Below are 23,433 nucleotides of genomic sequence, written 5' to 3'. Positions count from 1 at the left end.
GAAATACTGCTCACCGTGCCTATTGTGAGATGCTCAGATAGCGCAGGCATCAGCCGGAGCTAAGGGACACTTTCCTTAAGGGCTACTTATTAAAACCTGGGGTGCGTTCCTTAGGACAAATCAAAGCGTGACACTTAACAGCCAAACTTCCTCGCGCGTTGGGAGGCCTCGCCCGCCGGCCTCCCTTCCGAACGCCTTTGCCACGCTGCGGACCGCTCGAGAGGAGCAGGACACGTCCATGTCCCAAGAGAAATTCGAAAGCGCTCACTTTCACTAAGTGTTAAGGGAGAAACCCACTTCCAGAGCACTTACGACTACCCTTATGCATTTACTCTATAACAATATAGCCGGGCGGCTTCACTACGTGAAAACCTGACCATAGTGGATTCCTGAAACGGCTCCTGAACTCGGCTTTGGAGAGCAATCGTTTTTTGTACGATTTGGGGCATAACGATAAATTCGTATGACAATATCTAACATGATTCCGAGGGTCCACCCCGGAGCACCTGCAAACCAGGGGGGAACTCAGCTGAGCGGGACGGGAACCCCAACTCCGGGGAGGCGGCACAGGTCCCTAAGTGGGGTGGGGAGGGGCCTTGGGCGGGGCGTCGCGGGGAGCCAGGGCGGGCTGAGGCGGGTTACTCGGGCCGAGGAACTAGCATTGCGTGGGCGCCGGCGCGCAGGGAGTCGTCCCCGCCAGGACCAGCGCTGCTTGGCGTCCCGAGTGGGATCCGACCGCCGCGGGAGCTGCCGCTGTCCCTGCCGTAGGGCGCACGGAAGGACGCCTGGCGCCCCGAGCTGGACCCTGGGGTCCGCCCGGCCCGAGGGGCTGAGCAAGAAGGGCAGCGGGACCAGGAACTGCCGAGCAGGCGGGGGTGGGAGCCAGAGCAAAGGGGCACCCGGCCGCGCCCCCGCCGTCCTGGCCGCCGGCGCGCGTCCTCTGCCAACGGCCGAAGAACTCGCGGCAAACTCGCCCGGACGACGCGGGAGCCACAGCTCTGCTCCTCTGACCCTCCCCGCTGGCCACGGGACAGGACCGCCGGCGCTCTCCTCCCGGCGGCCGCGGGGAGGGCCGGCGTGGCGCCGCCCCCTCTGACCCAGGCGGTGGCGATCCCCCGGTCCCGGCAACTCCAGCTCCCCTTTTCTCCTCCCCCTGCGCCTATATTACCGACACCCCCTCCTCCCCTCCCCTCCTCCCCCCCAGAGGCCTGGGAGGAGGAGAAAAGGGGAGTCGGGCCGTCATGACGGAGTCCAAGGCCAAGGACCCCCGGACCCCCCACGTGGCGGGCGGCGCGCCCTCTCCCGCCCAGGCCGGCTCCCCGCGGCGGGGGCGCCTGGACGCCGGCCCCTTCCCTGCCAGCCGCGCCGCGGACGCCTCGCCCGTGGCCTCCGCCGGGCCCAGCTTGGACGGGCTGCTCTTCCCCCGGCCCTGCCCGGGCCCCACCCCCGCGGGCACCAAGGCGCAGGAGCCGCCGCCCCGGGCGCCCGTGGAGGGCGCGTACCCCGGGCTCGCGGCCGCGGGGAGCGCGGGAGGCGGTGGCCCCAGGCCCGCGGAGAAGGACGCCGGGCTGCTGGACAGTGTCCTGGACACGCTGCTGGCCGCCCCTGGCCCGGCCGTCTGCGAGGCCACCGGGCCCTGGTGCCTGTTTGGCCCCGAGCTCCCCGAAGAACCGCGGGCTTTCTCCGCGCTCATGAGCCGCCCCGCGGGCAAGACGGGCGACGGCCTGGGGCCCGCGGCCGCCTCGCGGGGGCTGCCCAGGGGCCTGTCGCCGTCGCGGCCGCTGCTGGCGCCGACGCCCGGGGGCCCCCAGTGGCCCGGGGCCGCGGCGAGAGCCCCGGCGGTGGAGCTCGAGGAGGACGACGGCTCCGAGGCCGAGGGCCCCGCGGGCCCGCTTCTGAAGGGTAAAGCCCGGGCGCCCGGGGGCCCCGCGGGCGGGGGGGGAGCCGCGGGCAGCGCCGCGCCGGGCCCCCGGGAGGACCCGCGCTTCTCGGCGCCGCAGGACGCGCCCGCGCGCTCCCCGCTGGCCGCCTCGCTGCTGGACTTCCTCCACGTGCCCCTGCTGCCGCTGAACCCGGCCTTCCTGGCCGCCCGCACCCGCCAGCTGCTGGAGGACGAGGCCTACGAGGCCGGGCCGGCGGGCGCCCTCGCCGCGCCCCGGGCCTCGCCCTCGGCGCTCTCCCCTCCCGGCGCCGCCGGCGACTTCCCCGACTGCGCGTACCCGGCCGACGCGGAGCCCAAGGACGACGCGTTCCCGCTCTACGGCGACTTCCCGCCGCCCGCGCTCAAGATCAAGGAGGAGGAGGGCGGCGCCGAGGCGGCCGCCGCGCGCTCCCCGCGGCCCTCGGCGGGCGCCCTCGCCGACTGCCCGGCCGCCCCGCCGCCGCCGCGCGCGCCCGCCCCCAGGCCCGGCGAGGCCGCCTCGCCCGCCGCCTCGGCCCTCGAGTGCGTGCTGTACAAGGCCGAGGGCGCGGCGGCCCAGGCCGGCCCGTTCGCGCCGCCGCCCGGCAAGGCCGCGGGCCTGCTGCCGCGAGACGGCCCGCACCCCGGCCCGGCCGCCGGCCCCGCGCCGCCGCTCTACCCGGCGCTCGGCCTCAACGGGCTGCCGGCGCTCGGCTACCCGGCAGCCGTGCTCAAGGAGGGGCTGCCGCAGGTCTACCCGCCCTATCTCAACTACCTGAGGTGAGCGCCGGGCGCGGGGCGCGGGGCCGGGGCGCGGGGCGCGGGGCGCAGCGCGCACCTGCTGGGGGCGCCGCCGCTCGCCGCCGCGCGGCCGGCCTTCCGGGCGGCGCCGCTTTCGAGAGGGACCCAGCCGGGGCCTGCCTGCTCCGAGGTCACTGGAGGCGCCGGCTCCCCAGAAGCGGGAGCGCACGGGGGTGGCCCCAACGCCACCGCCCCGGGGCCGCGCGCCTCGCGGCTCCTTCGCCGCCGCGCGCGGTGTGCTGAGGTGGTTTCGGATTCGCCACGCACTTTTTTGAGCCAGACAGGTTTTCAGAAACGTGTTCCGTGACAAACTGAAGGAATGGAATTTTAAAGAACAAGTAGGAAAGCTCGGGTTGGAGTCTCAGGCGCTGGGACCAGGCAGAGCCACAGCACTTTAGTTTAAAACGACGAGCAGCCACACGGGTTTAGATAAGCAGTCGGTCCAGGTGGAGCTTTAAAACCTCAACAAAAGCCTCGCTAAGTAGCCTGAACTCTTACAGCAAGATCGCTTAGTTACTACCCACGTGCAGAAAGAGCCTAGCTTGGCATTCGTCGAAGACCAGGTTGCTTCTGTGTAAGGAATCTGGGGGAGCAGAGCTGACCCCTGGACTTGTGCTTTCCTGGGCATAAAGCGGTGCACCATTTAGTATCCTTGAGTGCGGTGCTCCTGATGAATGGCTAGTAATTTGCGAGTCTGGAGATTGGTTTCGGGTAGTCGGTTACACCCAGTTCAGGCTGCGGGCCTTGTAAGGGGGTCTGGATGCAGTTCTCTTTTAAAAAATCCCCTCTCCCCACCCTGTCCCTGCTGGGTTACAGTTTGGTATTAGATATTGGCACACTTAAAAATAAAGCAGTCCTCTGTTTTGCATTTCAAGGCCGGATTCAGAAGCCAGCCAGAGCCCACAGTACAGCTTCGAGTCCTTACCCCAGAAGATTTGTTTAATCTGTGGGGACGAAGCATCAGGTTGCCATTACGGCGTCCTTACCTGTGGAAGCTGCAAGGTCTTCTTTAAAAGGGCAATGGAAGGTAGGTCCCCTGCCAGCCCCATCCTTTACTGCTGGTTAACTGTAAATGGAGACTGTATTATTTTAGAGATTTTAAGGATCCTTTGCTGCTGGTTAGAAAAGGCAATATTGCCATATAACCAAATATATATTATGATGTTTCCACAGTCTTATTTATTGATTGATAAATTTATTGGTAAGTTGAATGTGGCTAGAAATTAAATGGCAGACTATTTGACTTACACTTTCGGTGTTAGACAAGTCATAATAATCTTGGGAATGGTGCTTCTATTTTTAATTAACTATCCAACTTTAAAAATACAGGTTTGCTCTGACTGTATTTTCTATTTGCCATTATATTTATAAGACATTTTAAATTTTTATCAAAAGAAAAATCTTAAGCATTGATGAAATTATGTATGTATGTGAGTGTCCAAAAGTACATACATACATATAAATGCAGTGGCAAAGTTTCTACATAATTTTGGTTTTTTCTTACTTGCTTATTTGTGTAATGTTTATATAATGTTAATTCTAAACAAAAATTTTAAATTCCTTTCTTGTTCAGTGTATTTTTATAAGTGTGTAGGAAGATAGGAGTAAACATTTTAAAGCCAATAAATTTGGGGGCATCACAGCAATATAATTTCAAAAGAAGTATTTTGCTCTGCATAAGACTTTAAAAATAATTTATGTTACTTATGTATCTTGTATTTTTGAACCGACTTGAATTGTGTTACTTTGGTCTTTAATGTTCAAAAAGAAAATATTTGTGAACTTCTTTTGTACCTACACAAAACTCTTAAGTAGCCAAACACTTATATTTAAAGGGAAAAGTACATTTAAAATAATTTCATATTTAAATTATAGTAATAAGTGTATTTGGTAATCAGTTTAAATGAAGTTTAAGGTGGTTCTGAGACCACATCCAGATAAAGAACCAAAAATATAAGTGTCTGCTTTTTTGCTTCCCATTTGAATTTTCTAATATCAAAAGTCCTCTACTTAGGAGCAGGAAAGGAGGGAGTGGAGAACTTTTACTTTAAGGTGATTTTAAGAGTTTGATATGCATATTTAATACACATTTATACCCAAAGCATACTAACACAAAAACAAAAATCCACTACCTGTGTAGATGCTTAACAAGAGATTACTTACAACTTTGATCTTTTTTTAATTGACAATGACTAATTTACTAATAGTATTTGTATGCCTTCTGAAATTCTCTGGGGAAAAAAATTTGCTCTGTGTATTTTTAGAATATTATTTTTCAAAAAGGATGAATATGTTTTATTGATGTTGAAAGCATTCAGCTTTAGAGGTTTTTAATGCACTTTAAATTAATAGTGCCACTATCACAAAAGGGTACCTGAGAAGATGGGAGCAACTGAGTGTGGCCTTAACTTTCACCTTGACATCATTCAGCTAGTTACAGGTAGAAGTTCTTTGTATGGAAGAGTTGGTTCTCCAGGAGGTAATTGGGGTTATATTCCTATCTGACTTTGATTCTGGTTTCTTGAATAGTCCCTTCTGTGTTAATGTTATTTCCTCCATTCTTACAGTCTCTTTAAAATAATATAATTTTATAAATGACATTCCCCTTAGGAATTGCCTAAATGCCAGTTTATTTTAGCTCAGTCCCTTTTTATACAGATAAGAAAAGCAAGTCCCAGAGACATAAATTGATTTTCCTAAGATCATATAACTACTTAGTAGCTGATAGTCAACATAGACTAGATATTCTTTAATTGCAATCTTATAAATCGGAGATGGTACGAACAAGTAGCTATATGATAAATGCTGCTTAATTCTCAGAAGGTACTTCATAAAGTGTAAACATAGGCTCAGGAGCACCCTAACTATAAAATACAAATGCTTTCATACCATTGCTTTCTGAATAGCAGCCAAAAAACATAAAAGATGTCTGCCCAAACTTATTCTTAGAAAGCATTTGTTTAGCTTGTGCTCTTGGCACAGTCCTGTTTTAGCCTTGAGTAGTAAAAATGAAGCACCTGTATTTGGCAGTATGATAAATCATTCATGAAACTAGAGCAAGATACCAGAATTGTATGAGTATGTTCACTCATTCATAATTATTATACATTCATTCAGCAATTATTATACATTTCTTATACTTAGATTCATGCCAAAGATACTCTTTTCCTGACTTAACCTCTCTTTCCTAAATATAAAATGAGAACAATAACAGTAGCTATTTCTTAATACATGTAAAAGATTAAAAAGAATGTCTGTCATATTGTCGGTGTCCCTTGTTGTTTCTTCCTTAACGGAGCTTGTAATAACTTGAGGTGGTAACATGTATGCACATAAAACATTTTAATAGGGATGCTCACTAGATGCCCAGTTAAGTCATTCCATAAAGTACATGGTTTGTGAGTTTGTGTGTTTGGGGAGGGAGGTGGAGATGGTGTGGACTGGAATGTGTAAGTTATAGAATGATGGTTGAAGGCTTCCTAGAAGACAGGAACTTCGTTTGGTTATTAAAAGATAATATACCCTAGGAGAGCTTTTAAGTGTGTATATTCAAAAAGTGAAGCGATTAGGCGGGCTGGAGTTGAAGAATCATGTTAGGAAAGTGAGAATTAGAGCTTGGGGGAATTGGGAGAGAATCAGTGATTTAAGAGAAGAGAACAGAGAGAAGATTCTGGAGTTTTCAGGAGTGGGAAAGATGCGTGGAAGGAATTTCTAATTGGACAAAAATAACAGGGTGAAGTAGTCCTGGAGAACAGCAACGCTTTGTGATGGGCTGGTTCAAGGTCGGATTGTGGACACCAGTGTGGTCAGAAGTTAAAAGTCAATAGTATAAACAATGTGGATATTAATGTTATAAGGATGTTAATAATCATGGCATTTTAAAGGGCTTTTTATGTGCCAGTGACTATTTTTAGTGTTTTGCAGGTCTTTACTCATTTAATCCTCATAATGTTGGTATTACTATTATTTCCATTTACAAATGAGGACACTAAGGCGCAGGGATGCTAAGTTGCCTTAACACAGAAAGTGGTAGAGCCAGGATCAGACACAGATGATATCACTCCCAAGTCCATGTTCCAAACTATGATACTTCTTTTCTCATAGTAGGAAATGAGATTTAAGTTTCAAAGGAAATGATAGGGAAAAGGAAGAAAAAATGTGAGCCAAATGATGTAACATTTATAGTAAGGTCAAAGTCAGTCCCAGTGGAAACTGCAAGACAAGAGGAGATTGGGAGTGTGAGATATAAATGGATGGATAATAAGAGCTGCATGTTTAGGGCAGCGAGGAGCAGACATAGTCGGGGGAGAGCCCGGAGTAGGAGTTAGGGAAAGGTGAAGCAGGACAGGTGGGTCTCCATCACCTGAGACAGAAGAAGAAGAGGTACAGGATTAAGATGCCACTCACAAGTGTCTCCCCACACAGTGAGTGTGCAAAGGTGAGGAAGATAAGAAACCTAAGGACAGAGATCCATGATGGAGATAAGTGAACGAGATGAGACGTGGCATAAGCTGTGCAGAAGGCGGCACCCTGGCCCACATAACGTGCAGTTAGAATGAGCTGCTGGTGGAGGCTACTGACCTAGCTATAACGTTCTCTACATACCTGAACAACCAGAAACATTGGTTTTTAAGTATGATTAATGGGTGTTTGCAATTATCCCTGGAAGCATGGTAACATAGGAACAAAGAGCTGCTTTTACCACCTGTCCTCCAAGTTAGGGGTGGGAAAAAAATAAAGTCACCCAGGAAAGCTGGGTTTCCTTTGAAATGAGACAGAAGAGAAAAGAGGTAGAGGAGGGTGGGATGGGGAGTGCGGGGAGCTAATCGAACTGTTGAAACTAAAAAAAAGACACTGGCCAAAACCAGCTGGTGGAATAGCCAAAAGTACTGCTTTACTAAGACTTGTAGCGTTTGTGCAAACCAGGAAGTATCCAGGTATCAGGAACGGCCCTGATAGTCCTACGAATGCAGGCTGGTGACCGGCTATTCCGAAGGGAATGACCAGGGCTCACGGTGCTCTATAGGCATCGTAGCTAGCTCAGTGCTGGGAACATACTAGACATCCAAAGGAACCAACAGTCCTAAGTGATGGGGCCAAGTACGTACTCTCTGGCTGCTTTACACTGTGACAGAATTTGCAGTGCATTTTATGTAATAGGGTTGGACAAATATTGTAATATGGTTGAAGGATATTATTCAGAACATACTAAGCTAGTTAGGCATTCATAGATTTTTTTTTGCATTTAAAAATATTGAAGTATATCACTTATACATAAACATTTATAAACAATGAATGTATAATAGTTGTGAACTTACGAAACAAACATATATAACATCAAACATATAACATCTCACCCTACCACCAATAACTTGCATTGTTTTTAAAACTTTTTAATGATTAAAGAGCACTGTCAAAATATTACTACTAAACAAAGTATTTTTCCCCTAACCAATCTAATTATATTATCTTTCTATCATTTATATATGAACATACATAAACAATTAAGTGTATAGTAGGAGTTGTGAACTTACAGAGCAAACATGCATAACATCATACAGGGGTCCCATACATCAACCCTCCACCAACACCTTGCATTGTCATGAGACGTTTGTTGCAAACTATGAAAGAACACTGTCAAAATCTTACTACTAATCATAGTTCTTATCTTACATTTGGTGTGTTTTTCCCCTCACCCACCCTATTATTATTTTTTAAATATATTTTTTTAAGACAGACGTAAACTTATATCATGCACATGTGCAGAATTCCCAAACAACACCCCTCCATCAACACACCACAATGTGATGTGTCATTTGCTACAGATAAAATAATATCATCTGATTATTGCCATGTCCATAGTGTACATTTGGCTCCATTTTCCATACTGCCTCATTATCAACACAGTACATCTTCTGCATAGATGCAAGAATATTATATCATTACTACTAACCACAGTACCTAGGTCACTCCAGCTGAATTTTTCTCATGCTTTTCCACATTCCCAACACCCTTCTGTAGTGATATACATTTGTTCTAGATAACACAGGACACTCTTGCATCTGTACCATCAACCACAATTCTTACCCACTTCCTGGTTTACAGTGCTATCCAGTTCCTAGATTACTCTCAAGCATTCTGTCAATTGTCATTTACATAACTAAACTACCATTTTCAGTCACATCGGCATTTATAAACTAGTTGTTACTGTGTGTTACCATCCACTCTATACATTTCCACACTTTTACAGTAAAGGTAATTAAAACTTCTACATACATTAAACATCAGTAGTCCACTCAGTCCTTATCTCCTTTAAGAATCCACCACCTACCACCAGGTCTTGAAGATATTTTCCAATAATTTCTTCTAGAAGTTTTATGGTTCTTTTATTTTTAGTTTTTTGATCCATTTTGAGTTAATTTTTGGATAAGGTGTGAGATAGGGGTCCTCTTTCCTTCTTTCAGCTATGGATGTCCAGTTCCTTCAGCACCATTTGTTGAATGGATTGTTCTGCCTGAGCTGTGTGAGTTTGATAGGCTAGTCAAAAATCACTTGACCATACCTGCGAGGGTCTGTTTCTGAACCATAAATTTGGTTCCATTGGTCTATTGTGTCTGTCTTTAGGCCAGTACCATGCTGTTTTTACCACTACAGGTAGGTATTACGATTTAAAGTCTGGAGATGAGGGTTCACTTTTCCTTGTTATGATGTTTCTGGCTATTCAGGACTCCACATTTACAGATTTTTAAATCATAGTACCCCCGGGTTTTATTCATGTATTAATTAACCAAGTATTTATTGAGCACTTGCTGAGTGCCAGGCGCTACTGGAAATGCTGGGGAAAGAACAGTAAACAAGGCAGACCTGACAAGCTGCTGCCGTCACGGGGTTTATAAGGTGGTGAGGGAGAGGGACGTCCTACTGATCGGCCTGCACAGAACTAATTGCAGGTTTCTTGGTGATTCGTTTATGCCATGCTTGGCAGCTCGAGGAGTGCCCTCTCTGGCTTCTGTCAAAACCAGCGGCTGGGAACCTGGGGTGATGCGGAAAAGCCTGTGAGACTCAGGGAGGCCTCGTCGTCATTAGACACACAGGAAGCTGACCTGACTTATTTTTATAAGCAGTGTATTTCTTTCAAAGGTTGAGTATAACTGATGTCACAGGCTAAAAATTAAACTTGTTTGTTAGGATAATTCTCCTTGTGGCTTCTGAAAGAGAAATATTGAACATTCAGATTTTCACTGGCAACTTCCAGAATTATTTTTCCTGTCTAGAGCTCCATTTTTTGTATTCCTCAAAATTATCCAACAGTCCCATCCACTCTAATTTATCTGATTAATATTTGGGATCTTGAAAAGATACTTTGCCAATAATCCTATTTCATTTCATTTACTCGCCAGTAATGCCTCCCTTACCCTGCTCTGTTACCCTAAAATTAAACATTTTAATAATTCACTGGACTTCAACTCTCTCTATCCAATTTCCTCACAAACTTAAATCTCTCAATTTAATATTTAGTATGACTAAAAAGCTAATTTTAAGTACAATTTGCATTTTGGACAACTGAAGTAAGCCTCTGCTTTGCTGGAAATGAAAATGGTTAAAAAGATAGCATTTGCTGTAATCTGTTCAAGATTTGGTTATTTGAGGTTCCCAAATTATTAATACTCCCTTGCCTCTGAATACACCTGTAAGAATCAGAGTTGGAGGCAGCTGTATCATGGCATATGTGCTGTTGCTAAAACCTAATGCTCTTACTGCAGCATTTGCAGCATTGTGTGTCATTACTCGAGTAACACAAGAAATATGTTCTCCTGTAAAAATAAAACCTTACCAATGAAGGTAAAGTCTTTTTTGATCAGCACCTCTTATCTGGCCCCTCCCTACCATTCTTAACACATCTATCTCAGTTTTCATGTGTTTTTTTATATTATATTGCTTTGGGTGTGTTAATTCATAAAGGGTGTCTCATAATGGATGCATCATTCTTCATCTTATTTTTTCACTGGAAGCTCTTGTGTTCATATATAGTTCTATTTACTGCATAATACTACACAGTATGGAAATCTTCTTATTAAGTCATTTGCTATTACATCATTACTTTAGAAAGTATTTTTTTTTGCACTTGTCTTCTAGAGTACATGCCTTGCTCTTTTTCCAGAATATATGTATATATTTTTAAGATTTATTTATTCCTCCCCCTCCATTGTCTGCTCTCTGTGTCCATTCACTGTGTGTTCCTCTGTGTCTGCTTGTCTTCTCTTTAGGCGGCACTGGGAACCAATCCTGGGACCTTCTGGAGGAGGAGAGAGGTGCTCAATCTCTTGCACCACCTCAGCAACCTGATCTGCTGTGTCTATTATTGTCTCTTCCCTGTGTCTCTTTTTTTGTTGTTGTTGCATCATCTTGCTGTGCTAGCTTTGGCGTGGGCCAGCTCTCTGCATGGGCCAGCTTGCCTTCACCAGGAGGCCCTGGGGATTGAACCCTGGACCTTCTATATGGTGGATGGGATCCCAGTCGCTTGAGCTGCATCTGCTTTCCCAGAATATATTTAAATATTTTGATAAAGCTCTAAATGATCGAGATGATTAGATTCCTTTGTGCTGCTGACATGATTTAGCTCGTTAATTTGCTAACTCCAGATATGTTTATTGATACTACATTTGAAAGTTGCTCAGTGCTGGAGCTACAAATATGAAAACGTGTGTAGCCCGCATCTTTGACATGCGTAAAAGTGGGAAGAAAGCAAAACAAAACAAGAATCATGCTTATTAGTGAACGTAAGAATAATTTCATATGAAGTTTTTTCCAGAACCATTGATGATACACTGTAATTTTCAATTAGACGAATCTAGAAGGATTTTGTTCTACTAACTTATCCTGATGGGCCCTTCAATATCTTTAACTCAAAATCAGATATTACGTAAGAAGCTTTTTTATTTAGCACACCCTTAGATAACCTCGACTGTATTCTTCTAAATTTTCACTGTACTAATCTAATCTGTGGTAAGGTTCTGCCATGGAGGTACTATCATTATCTTGTTTTACAGATAGATACATAGAGTTACTGGTAAGTGTTGGGGCCAAACTCCAAACCCAGGGATCCTGACTCTAACATCTGTATTTAAAACCCTACTGCTGTGCTATGCTGTCTCTCCAGATTGTTGTATATTCGATCAGACAAATAATAGTCACCTTACAATCTTCCAGGCAAAAAAACCACTATATCTTACAGAGGACTGGTTTTCAAGTTGTGTTCCTTAAGCCCTCAGTCCGTTCTTTCTTTGCTCCGCAAAGCAGCTCTGCTTTTGTCTGGTTACTTGGCTTCCACTTCCACTTAAGAGTGTATTTGAACAAAGGGTTCTCAGCCAACATTTTTTTATATCCCACTTGTTGGGGATTGACTCATGTCCCCCACGCAAGGCATGCTCGGGTCCCCAGCCCTGGTCCTGTGGTGTGAGCCCAAACTGAAGGGTGCCGTTAATTAAGGTGAGCCCAAACTGACGGGTGGCCCTTAATCCAGTGCGGGAGAAGCCCTTCTGAGCAAAGGAATTTGGACATGAAAGAGAGAAGCCCCGGGAAACAGCCAGGAGCTGGAAGCCAGAGGGGCTAGAAGAGAAAAGGAGGAGACGCTGCCCTGTGCATGGCCACGTGGCAGGAAAGCCAGGGACCAGGCACCGCCCGCAGCCAGCCCCAGAGCGCCAGTCTTCGTGGAGAGCATGGTCTTCCTGATACCTCAGTTTTAGACTTCTCTAGCCTCGGAACTGTGAGCCAGTACCTTCTCATTGTTTAAGCCAGCCCACTGCGTGGCGGTTTATTGTAGCAGTGGGGAGACATAGACACCACTGCCGTATGCCAGGAAACCCTTAGGACCCAGTCGAGGGTGTGTTCAGGTACTTGAGTACATCCTATGCAGGTGCTTGGTTCTGTCCTAACCACTGGCACCTTTTTGTTATCTGTGCAAAGAGAGGATGCCCATCTGATCAAGATTTTAAATAAAACTGATCAATACTCTCCTTTAACATTGATTTTATCACCTGAAAATCACATTTGCATCATAGAGCTCCCTCTTTTGTCAGCAAAACACAATAACTTCAGGGAATCTTTCGTTAGTAATTTCTTTTTCTAAAAAAATTTTTATGGTAGTAACATATATATATATAAAAAACATAAAATTTCTCAATTTAACTGTCGTAAGTGTACAATTCAATGGCATTAATTACATATGCACTGTTCTGCTACTATCATCACTGTCCATTATGAAAACTCTTTTCATCATGCAAAACAGAAACTGTACCCACTAAGCAATAACTCCCCATTTCCCCCTTCTCTTCCCTTAAGCCCCTGGTAACCTAAATCTACTCTGTATGTATTTGCATATTCTAGATATTTCATGTAAGTAGAATTATACAATACTTATATTTTTGTGTCTGGCTTTTTTCACTTAGCATGCTGTTTTCAAGGTCCATCCATGTTGTAGCATGTATCGAACTTCATTCCTTTTATGGCTGAATAATATTCTGTCATGTGTATATACTGCTTTTTCTTTACCTATTGTCTGTTGATGGATACCTGGGTTGCTTTGACCTGCTGGCTGTTGTGGATAAGGCTGCTATGCATACCAGTGTAAAAATAGCTGTTTGAGTTCCTGCTTTCATATCTTTTAGGTATACACCTAAGGATGGACTTTTCAGGTTATATGGTAGTTCTGTGCTTGATTTCTTTGAAGAACTGCTGTACAGTTTTCCACAGTGGCTGCATTTTACATTCCTATCAGCAAAGCACGAGGTTTCCCCACATCCTCACCAGTACTTATTTGCCATTTGAAAAATAATAGCCTGGTAATCTAAGTGTCTTTTAAAAATAAATTTAAAAATATATTTAATAAAATAGCCATGCTGATGGGCATGAAATGGTATTTTATTGTGGTTTTGATTTTCATTTCTCTAAGAACAATAATATTGAGCATCTTTTCAGGTGCTTATTGGCCATTTGTATATTTCTGTAGAGAAATGCTGGTTTAAATCTTTTGGCCATTTTTAAATTGGGTTATCTTTTGTTGTTGAGTGATAGTAGTACTTCATCAGTAACTTCTTTAAAGGACTGACTGGAATAATTGCTGCTTAAGCCAGACACTCCAAAATAGTCACAGTAGTCATTTCTCCCCTTGTTTTTTTTTTTTTAAAGATTTATTTTTTATTTCTCTCCCTGCCCCCCCGCCCCACCCCCCAGTTGTCTGCTCTCTCTGTCCATTTGCTGTGTGTTCTTCTGTGTCCGCTTGTATTCTTGTCAGCAGCACCGGGAATCTCTGTCTCTTTTTGTTGTATCATCTCTCCGTGTTTGTGGCCCACTCCTGGGAAGGCTGCACTTTTTTTCGCGCTGGGCAGCTCTCCTTACAAGGCAAACTCCTTGTGCATGGGGCTCCCCTATGCAGGGACACCCCTGTGTAGCAGGGCACTCCTTGTGCACATCAGCACTGCGAGTGGGCCAGCTCATCACATGGGTCAGGAGGCCCTGGGTTTGAACCCTGGGCCTCCTGTACGGTAGGTGGATGCTCTATCCATTGAGCCAAATCTGCTTCCCTCCCCTTGGTTTATAAACCCCATCCTTACTCAGTCAGAGTACTGGAATGCCCAGTATTTGGTAGATCTTCCGTATCTGCCCAATTTGTAGAAGGGCAGATGAACGGTGGCCCTCATATAATAAACTATATAGTGCCTCCTTCATGTACATTATTAGAAAAAAAATTTTCTCTCCTGATAAAACAGTTATGCTTCCTTTGTAATACAGGGGATTTATATAGACTATTATATTTTCCTTTTTATTTTGTTTCCTAAAAATCACAGAAGCAAATTTTCACACTCAATTTTATAAAATGTTAAAAACTCTGGTTTTTCATGTCATTCTCAACTATTGCCTCAGTCTCTTGTTTTATATATATGATATAAAACTTTAAGGAAGCATGTAATTTTTTCTTGAAGCAAAGTACTCAGTGATAACCATTACTGCTTCAGAAAGAAAAAAATGGTTTCAGTGATATTTACTTTTTTATGACAAAGTGATTTATATATGAGATTCAATAAACAAGTCGTGCATATGAACTGTGAGCTCAAATCTAGGTTTTCACATTTGTAGGAGATAAAAAAACTAAAGTATAAAAATAATCCTTATCCTTTATTGAGTGTTTACTAAATTCAGGTACTTACCTAATCCATTTACATGTAATAATGCAATTAACCTTCACAAAGATATGGTGAGGTGAGATCTGCTTTCCTCCTTTTACAGTTAGTGAGCAGTGGAGCCTAGCTCACCTCCAGGGAGGCTCACCCTCGCCCATGCACTGAGCCCCTGCTGAATGCTGCCTCTCCAGTAGAAGGTACTTTCTGGATTCCAAGGAGCTTCCAGTGCATGTAGAAGTGACTGATTAACAGATAACGCTACAATTTAGTACCTGATTAAATTGTGTGGTGCGGATTTAGAGTGCTGTAAATGGATCAAGGAGAAAAGTAACAATAACTCTCACTACTGACTGCTTATATGTAATAGAAACTGTGCTAGATGCTTTACGTTATTCTGTCTGTTCCTCCCAGCAATCTTAAAGGTGGAATTTGTCATTCCCATTTTATAGGTGAGTAAGCAGAGACTTGAAGTTAAGCACCTTACCCAAAATAATAAGCAGCGCTGGTAGAGATGATTTATTTCGTCCTGCAATAGTTAGAAAAGGTGGTTTATTGGAGCTGGTAGGACTTATCTGAAACCTTAAAGAAACAGTATTCTTACAAACCGCAAAGAAAAAGGCAAACGGCAAAAAGGAAAAATGAGCAAAAGATATGAAGACAATCTATAAAATTGAGTCTATAGAAGTATTAAAATATACATCTCACTAATAATTATTACTTATTAAAGTAATAAAGTGCATTCCAGCAATCAGATTTGTGAAATCTTGAGAACAGCCATTTAAGTGTATGGGGACAATTTGGCCTTATATATTAAAAGTATACATTACTTTGACCCAACTATTCTACTTTTATAAATTGGTCCTCAGAAAAATGAATGTGCAGAGATACCTCTAGGGCAGTTTTTTACTGTATTATTTGTAATGCTGCAACACTGAAAACAACCTAGAGGTCTATTAATGAGATTAACAGACTATGGCACACCCTGACAATGGACTATTTGGAGTCCTTTATAAAGAGTAAACTCGTTTACTATATTCCAAATGTGAAAAAGGTATCTAAAATATACGGTTTTGTGAAAAAGCAAGCAATCATCTATTTTAGACAATAACAATTTAAGAATTTTGGTATTATTATATATAGAAAATAATCTGAAAAACATATACATCAGCCTGTTTACATTCAGGAAAATGAGGGCCTATCACCATCTCGCTGATGATAGATTTTATATTTCTTCATTCACTTTTTTTTTTCTTAATGTTACATTCAAAAAATATGAGGCCCCCAAATACCTCCCACCCCCCTCGTCCCACTCCTCCCACATCACCACCTCTTTGATCATCATGGCACATTCATTGCATTTGGTGAATACATTTTGGAGCACTGCTGCACCACATGGATAATGGTTTACATTGTACTTTACACTCTCCTCCAGTCCACCCAGTGGGCCCTGGCAGGACATACAATGTCCAGCATCTGTCCCTGTAGTACCACCCAGGACAACTCCAAGTCCTGAAAATTCCCTCTCATCATATCTCTTTTTCACTCTTTAAGCAAGCGTTTACTGAGGAAACTGGCTCCTGCACATCAACCTGGTGCCCAACTTTAACTCCATGCTGGTTCTCCTAGACTCAGCTAGCCTCTGCCTAACCAGGACTGTCTAATGGCCAGAGTGCACTGCTTTTGACTTGCAGGTACCCCAGGAAGTAGTTGAAGGAGGCCAACAAAGAATGACACTGAGGTTGGAAAATAGAAGCAGAAAACTTGAGGCCCTCCTGCATCATGGATGAAAGAATCTAGCCTGGCTAGGTTGAGTCAAGAGCTGACTCAAGCCCCAATTCCTCACTCACTCTCAATATCCACAAAGCTCTGCTCACCAAGAGGTTTGTTGTAGTCATTTGCCATTAAGACCTGACCTGACCTGAATTCATCTGGCAGCAAAACATGCCCTAAACATGAGGAAATGTTGTATAGACTGTGTGAATATACATACTTTTTGCTGCATAAATATGAATGTTTCATTACAGGGTATTGTTCTGTATCATCTTTCTAAATTCCAAACAAGTCTGAATTCTGAAACACATTTGGCCCAACGGTTTTTAGCTGAGAGATTTTGGACAGCCCTGAAAATAACTGCAAATATTTATTAAACATCTACTACTATTTATTCTTTCTATGTTTAATAAACTTGTACACTGTGCTAGGTTCTTTAGAGGGATAAAAAGATCAATAAGTCATAATACCTACCCTCATAGTGGTTTTAATTCCATCATGGAGATAATACTACCCTATTAGTAAGCATAACGTACATAATATAAACTGAATGTGATTTGGATTTCAAGGGTGAAAAGCTTACAATTAACTTGGGAAATCAAGTAGGAAGGGTTGTGAAAACTCATGAGATATGGATAACAAGAGTTATGATAAGGGCTGTTAGAAGCAAATAGTACAGAATGAGCTCATGTACAATTTGACTGAATCTTGGAACAAGAGTCCTTGTTACTATGTATAAAATTTTTTATCTTTTTCTGAGGTGAGTGAACAACACTTTCGAAGAGTCAGTGGCAACCCCCGTGCCCCCCCAAAGTTAGGAAGTTTTGCTACAAAGGAGTTGTGTGAATTATTAAACAGAAGGTCAAAGAAATGTCAGATGACAACATGTATGCTTGTAATTATTTCAGTAAAGAGTGAGAAACCCCTGAAGGTTTTTGAGCAGAGTTTAGAAAGAATTGAGGCAGGGAACCTGAGGTAGTAGAAACAGGCTGGGACTGGTGCCCTGAGCCAGGAGGTGGCAAGAGGAATGGATTAATCGGGGGGTAGATTGGAGCAAAGTTGAGCAGGGTTATGAAAGCTACATAAAAGAATTTGGGGCAAAAAAAAAAGTAGATGGAGCAGTTTTGACCTAAAGTGGTGGTAAGTACATGCTTATTTTATTGAGTAAAGCAGTGTTGTTGAAAGTAATAGTTAGATTGGCCTCCAAGCACCATGAAAGTGAATTTGAACAGAGATTAGGTGCACCTGAGTCGGGGAGAACACCTAGAGAGCTGCTCCGTGGCTTAGGAGGTGTACTTTCATTTTTCAATTTTTTATTTTATTTTTTATTTCCTCTCCCCCCTTGCAGCTTGCTTGCTGTCTACTCACTGTGTGCTCTTCTGTGTTTTTGCTTGTCTCCCTTTTTTTTTGCATCACCTTACTGAGTCGGCACTCTGCAGCGTGCCGGCGAGCCTGCCTTCACAAGGAGGCCCTGGGAAGCGAACCCAGGGCCTCCAATATGGTAGACGGGAGCCCAACTGCTTGAGCCGCAGCCGCTTCCCAGGTGTACTTTAATTTTAAAGTGTGTTTGTTACCGGATGGTTCTGGGCTTCTGAAAGGTTCTTGGCTTTTTTCGCATAAAATAATTTGTGGACATGTCATAAGGTAGGAAAGAGAGTGAAGAGTTTATTAGGGAACAAGAAAATGAGAAATGTATGCTGTGCATGCTGAGGCCTGTACTGTGGGTGGACGGGGTGGACTGCAGAGTGACTTGGCCAGGTGAGACTCAGGTCAAGGCTTTAAAGTCTGTCTGCTGTTCTGATTGGTGGCCCCAGCTGTCATTTCTCAGGGGCCAATGGTGACCCCAAACGGGATTCTCATTCCAAATGAGGTTCTCATTCCAGGGTCTCGCGGTTTCACTCAGGAGGTGTCCGGGGGGGAACACGCGCCATGTTGTCTGTCAGCCATGTTGTCTGCCGGGCCTTCAGCTGTGACCCAGGTCTCCCCTTTCCCTCCACTAACCTGCCTCACGTGTATTATGTTCCATATAGTACACTCACTGAGATACTGAAATAACAGAACTTAGAATTGAGACGTTCTGGTCTGTTAATTTACTCAAATTCATTTGTTGATTGATTTATACAAAGAAACAAAAACATGAATTCAGTGCCTTCTTTGTGCCAGGATTTCTCTTAGATATTGAGCTCAGAAATGATTAAGCCAGGTTCCTAACTTAGGGAGATACACATAAAAATACATTTTAAAAATACAATGTAGTAGTATTTATAAGAGCAGTAAGAACTAAGAATTGGGGGAAGCTAGGATAGGGAGCCACTAACTCTGATGTTCAGTGATGGCGGTTGGGGGTCAGGGAGTATGAATCCTCTCTAATCATTAGGTTAAACAACATTATTTTTAAAAATCTTATAATTTCAAAGACCCTGGCTGAGATTTTATTGTTAGAGGCAGAGACCAAATGATTGATCTTTTGTTAAGCAGAGCACTTTAGTGAATGTCCTTTTTCTTTTTTTATGGTCTATAGCTTACTTCACGGTTTACAGTTTGCACCATACAATTTTATAGGTTTTGATAAAATGTATAATGGCCTGTGTCCGTCATTGCAATATCATGCATAACAATTTCAGGGTCCTATAAATGCCCCATGTTATCCTATTTTTCCCTCTCCCTCCCTTCAGAACCTCTGGTGACCACTAGCTTTATCTCAGCGTTACTTATTACAGGTTCTTCCATTTTTACAGTAATAATCACTGCTTTGGTCCATAGTTGCATTCCCTCCTCGAATGTCTCTTTATGCAATTCTGAAAAGCCCCCCTTGGAAGGAGGGATGAAAGTATAGAAAACTGAACTTCTCTATGCACAAATGTAAAATGAATTAGGGGGTTTTAGACTGGAAGCTGGAACAGGAGTTGTGCATTGAGGTATGTGAAGAAAATGCTCGAATTTCTATTTACTTACTCATTCACAACAAGAAACGAGCAGTTGGCATCAACGGTATCTGTACTGGCTTCCTCGGTGCACTCCTGCGAGGGAAGAGCCTGAGCTCCCTGGAGCAGAGGCATCACAGGTGCACCTCTCTCCTCGGGTCACGTGTAGGGCATGGCAAGGTACTGCAGTTTAACTGCATCTGTAAAGCCACCACAGACTGAAGATAATACCAGTCCTTCAAGCACAAGTGAACAAGAAGAGAAATGACAGAGCCGAGATTTCTTCTACCTCTAGTAAAGCTACTCATTGGCCATACTTAAAACTCTGCACTCGGCAGTGTAATTAGATTTTTCAAGAAATATGAAAATAATTGAGAAATTATCCAGAAGACAATTTGAAATACAGATATATATCTGTAATTTAATTAAAATCTTGGCTGGCCTTTATCTCCCCATTTTCTGGAGAGAGAACTTCTGAACCTTTGGTTTTTCCCATGATAGGAGTGCCTTTCGTTTCTCATGGTGGACCCGTGGCCATGCCTGGTATTTCATTTGCTAACAAGACATCAGGGAAGGGTCAGCCACACTGCAGAGTTAGGGTGGGGTCTGGCCTCACCAGAAGACCAATCAGGCTGTTCCAGGTTGGGACGTTGAGCTACCTCAATATCGGCCCACCTCCCTGACCTGTGCCCAGCTGCTGGTTGAGCCCAACCACGTGAACGTTGATTCTATCAATCCTACCTATTAATGAGACTTCGTATAAACTTGGGGCACCCAGAGCCAGATGAGCTTCCATAGTGTCTATTTCCTTTTACTATAAAAGTAAGTTCAGCACTTTCAGTGCATTCTGTGAGTCATTCTAGCAAATTGTTGAACTGGAGGGAGTGGTGGGAATCCCCAGATTTGTAGCTAGTTGGTCAGAATTGTGGGTTCCCGAAGGACAGTCTTGTAGCTTGCTCTGAACCTGCAGAGTCTGGTCTAATTCCAAATAGAGTCAGAATTGAATTGAATTGAGTTATTTGCCATATTTGCAGTTGGTGTCAGAAGCTGTTGGAAGTTGTAGAACTTTTTTATAAACATTATAATAGTTGTTATTATAAAAGATAAGCCTTGCTCTAATAGTATGTTTTGTTGGAGATATTGGCTAATAATCATACAACGTCATTACTATAAACAAGATAGTTATAACTTAGCACTGAAAACCTGAAGGCAAACCTCTACCATTTTTTTAGCAATGTTTTAGGTCATGGGATACTCAGTCTCAGTAGTTAACAAATTTCATTTAATGTAATGAAGTATATTTAGATGCCTTCTTTTGAGGGTTCCTAAGTAATAGTGACAGATAACAATATAGATTCTTGTTCATCCTACCATGATATAAATGACTGATAAAATACATGTAAAAAACAATTCAGTGGCAAGCAAAGTGCATTCAGACAATACTCTTGCAAAATATATAGAGCTCATTGATAAAGAGTTAAAGAGCTAAGTATTAGAAAAATTTATGGTATTGGAGGTTTTCTATACAGATGAAAGAACAGAGTTTCATATGTCTTGGTTTATATTATAGTGAATTCCCATCATAATGCGATTGAGGTCACATTACTACGAGGTTAATGGATGATTTGGGATAGCATTGCAGGGAATGTTGGTCTGAGATTCAGGGAGTCGATGTGCAGTCCAAGTCCACCTGGTCCCACCTGTGGTTTTAGACCATGAGCTACACATGTAGGAATGATTTGGGTCTCCTGGGTAGAGTCCAGGAATCTCCTGGTTGGTTGGTACCTGTTTTGTCACCCCACCTGGGGAGACAGCTGCAGATAAATACTGAGGGGGGCTTGCTTTAGTTCCCCAGACTGCTTAAAAGAGATACTGTGAAATGGGTTGGCTTTAAACAATGGGAATTTATTAGCGTACAGTTTGGGGCTGAGAAAATATCCAAGTCAAGGCATCATCGAGGCAATGCTTTCTTCCTGAAGAACAGCTGAGCGATCCAGGCAAGGCACGTGGCAGTGTGTGCTGGTCTCTCACTTCTCTTCCCTAGTTCATTGATCAGCTTCTTGCTTCTGTGATTTTCATTCATTGTTTATTTTTTATTTTTTAAATTTATTTATTTCTCTCGCCTTCCCCCCATTGTCTGCTCTCTCCATCCATTTGCTGTGTGTTCTTCTGTGTTCACTTGCATTCTTGTCATGCTGCACCGGGAAATTGTGTCACTTTTTTGTTGCGTCATCTTGCTGTGCCAGCTCTCCATGTGTTCAGCACCACTCCTGGGCATGCTGCACTTTTTTCGCGCAGGGTGGCTCTCCTTGCGGGGCACACTCCTTGCAGGGCACACCCCTGAGTGGCACGGCACAAGGTGGGCCAGCTCCCCACATGGGTCAGGAGGCCCTGGGTATCAAACCCTGGACCCTCCATATGGTAGGCGGATGCTCTATCAGTTGAGCCACAGCCACCTCCCTCATTCTGTTTAAAAAGGACTCCAGTAAGAGGGTTACCCATCCTGAATGAGGTGGGTTGCACCTTAACTGAAGTAACCTCATCAAAGGTCCAGCCTACAACAGGTTTACATGTACAAGAATAGATTCGATTTAAGAACATGTTTTTATTGGGTATATACAGCTTCAAACCACCACACTCCACCCTCTGGACACCCAAAAGACATGTCATTTCTATATGCTATAGGCAAAATACATTTATTCCATCACAGTATCTCAAAGCCTTAAGTCATTTCAGTAATAATACCAAGTACAAAGGCTCATCAAAATCCATTATAGATGTGGTCTGTCCTGGGGCACAGTTCCCCTCTGGCTGTGGACCTGGGACACCTAGAGAACAAGTTATATACTTCTAATATACATTGGAGGGACAGGCATAGGATCAACATTCCCATTCTCCTAGAGTGAAATCAGAAAGTAAACAGGGGTCATTGGTCCCAAACAATTGTGAACCATGCAGGGCATAGTCGATTAGATTTCAAGGTCTGAGAATCATCTGTGAATGATGTCTGGTTCTCCAGGCTGATGGAGCAGTAACCCCACCCTTTCCCAGTGCTTGTGCAGCCCAGCACCTTCCCATGCTCTCCCCCAACCCTGGGGTGAAGGCTCCATGCTCCTCAAGCAGCGGCCAGGCTTTCCACAATCACTGGAGAATAGGCCCCCTTTCTGAGAGAACTGGGCTGGTGGTCAGCCTCTCTGCAATCCTTGTGGAATAGACTGTGGCCTCTCTAAAGACTGGGGTGGCAGCACTGTTCCTGACAACAGGGCAGGAGGCACTGGGGCAGGCTCTGCCTGTGCACACACATGGGTGGGCTCACTCTCTTGGCCCAGGATATCTTCAGTCTAGACTTCAGCTTCCATGGTTCTGCCCTTGAAGTAATTTTTCCTTCAATCTCCCCCTTTTCTGTCCCTTTTAGTCCAGGCTGGTGGTGGTGCCATTCATATGGATCTTGCAGAAAAAATCTTGTTAGTTTTGCATGTAGTACAGGAGTCTAAACCATTAGACAGTAGACCTTTCTGCAGATTCTTCTTGGATGACTGTACCTACATTACTGACTTGCTCTGAAGTGGCTGACTGGTTCCATATTCAGTTAAATTCTCACATGGACCACTCTTCTCTGGAGACTCGTTTTCTGGAAGCTCAATATTTTCTAAGCCACTGATCCTGGTTTCTTTGTTCCCAGGAGTTCAGTTCTCAGCTTATCACTTTCTTCTCACATTTTACTATAAGCTGCAAGGAGAAATCAGGCTGCATTTTCCACACTTGGCTTGGAAATCTCCTCAGCTAAGTATCCAAGCTTATTACTTTCAAATTCTGCCTTCCATCTGACATCAGAACTCGATTTCTCAAAGTTCTCTGT

The 23,433-nt window shown here is 44.3% G+C and overlaps 1 protein-coding gene across 2 annotated transcripts in view; it reads left to right on the top strand.

Annotated features, from left to right (window-relative positions):
- The first annotated feature begins 682 nt into the window (after positions 1-682).
- PGR (progesterone receptor) overlaps positions 683-23,433 on the top strand; it is an 89,558-nt gene continuing 66,807 nt past the window's right edge. Inside the window, exons 1-2 of one of the 2 annotated variants that reach the window (XM_058289406.2) lie at positions 683-2,680; positions 3,577-3,728. In XM_058289406.2, coding sequence (XP_058145389.1) covers positions 1,242-2,680; positions 3,577-3,728 — 1,591 coding nt within the window. In that variant the 5' untranslated portion in view covers positions 683-1,241. The remainder of the gene's footprint in view (positions 2,681-3,576; positions 3,729-23,433) is intronic. The other variant, XM_058289405.2, reaches the window with a different exon arrangement.

The sequence above is a fragment of the Dasypus novemcinctus genome, chromosome 27 (genome assembly GCF_030445035.2).
Source record: "Dasypus novemcinctus isolate mDasNov1 chromosome 27, mDasNov1.1.hap2, whole genome shotgun sequence".
NCBI lineage: Eukaryota > Metazoa > Chordata > Mammalia > Cingulata > Dasypodidae > Dasypus > Dasypus novemcinctus.
Note: the sequence above shows the minus strand (reverse complement) of the source record. Positions and strands in the feature narration are given on the sequence as shown.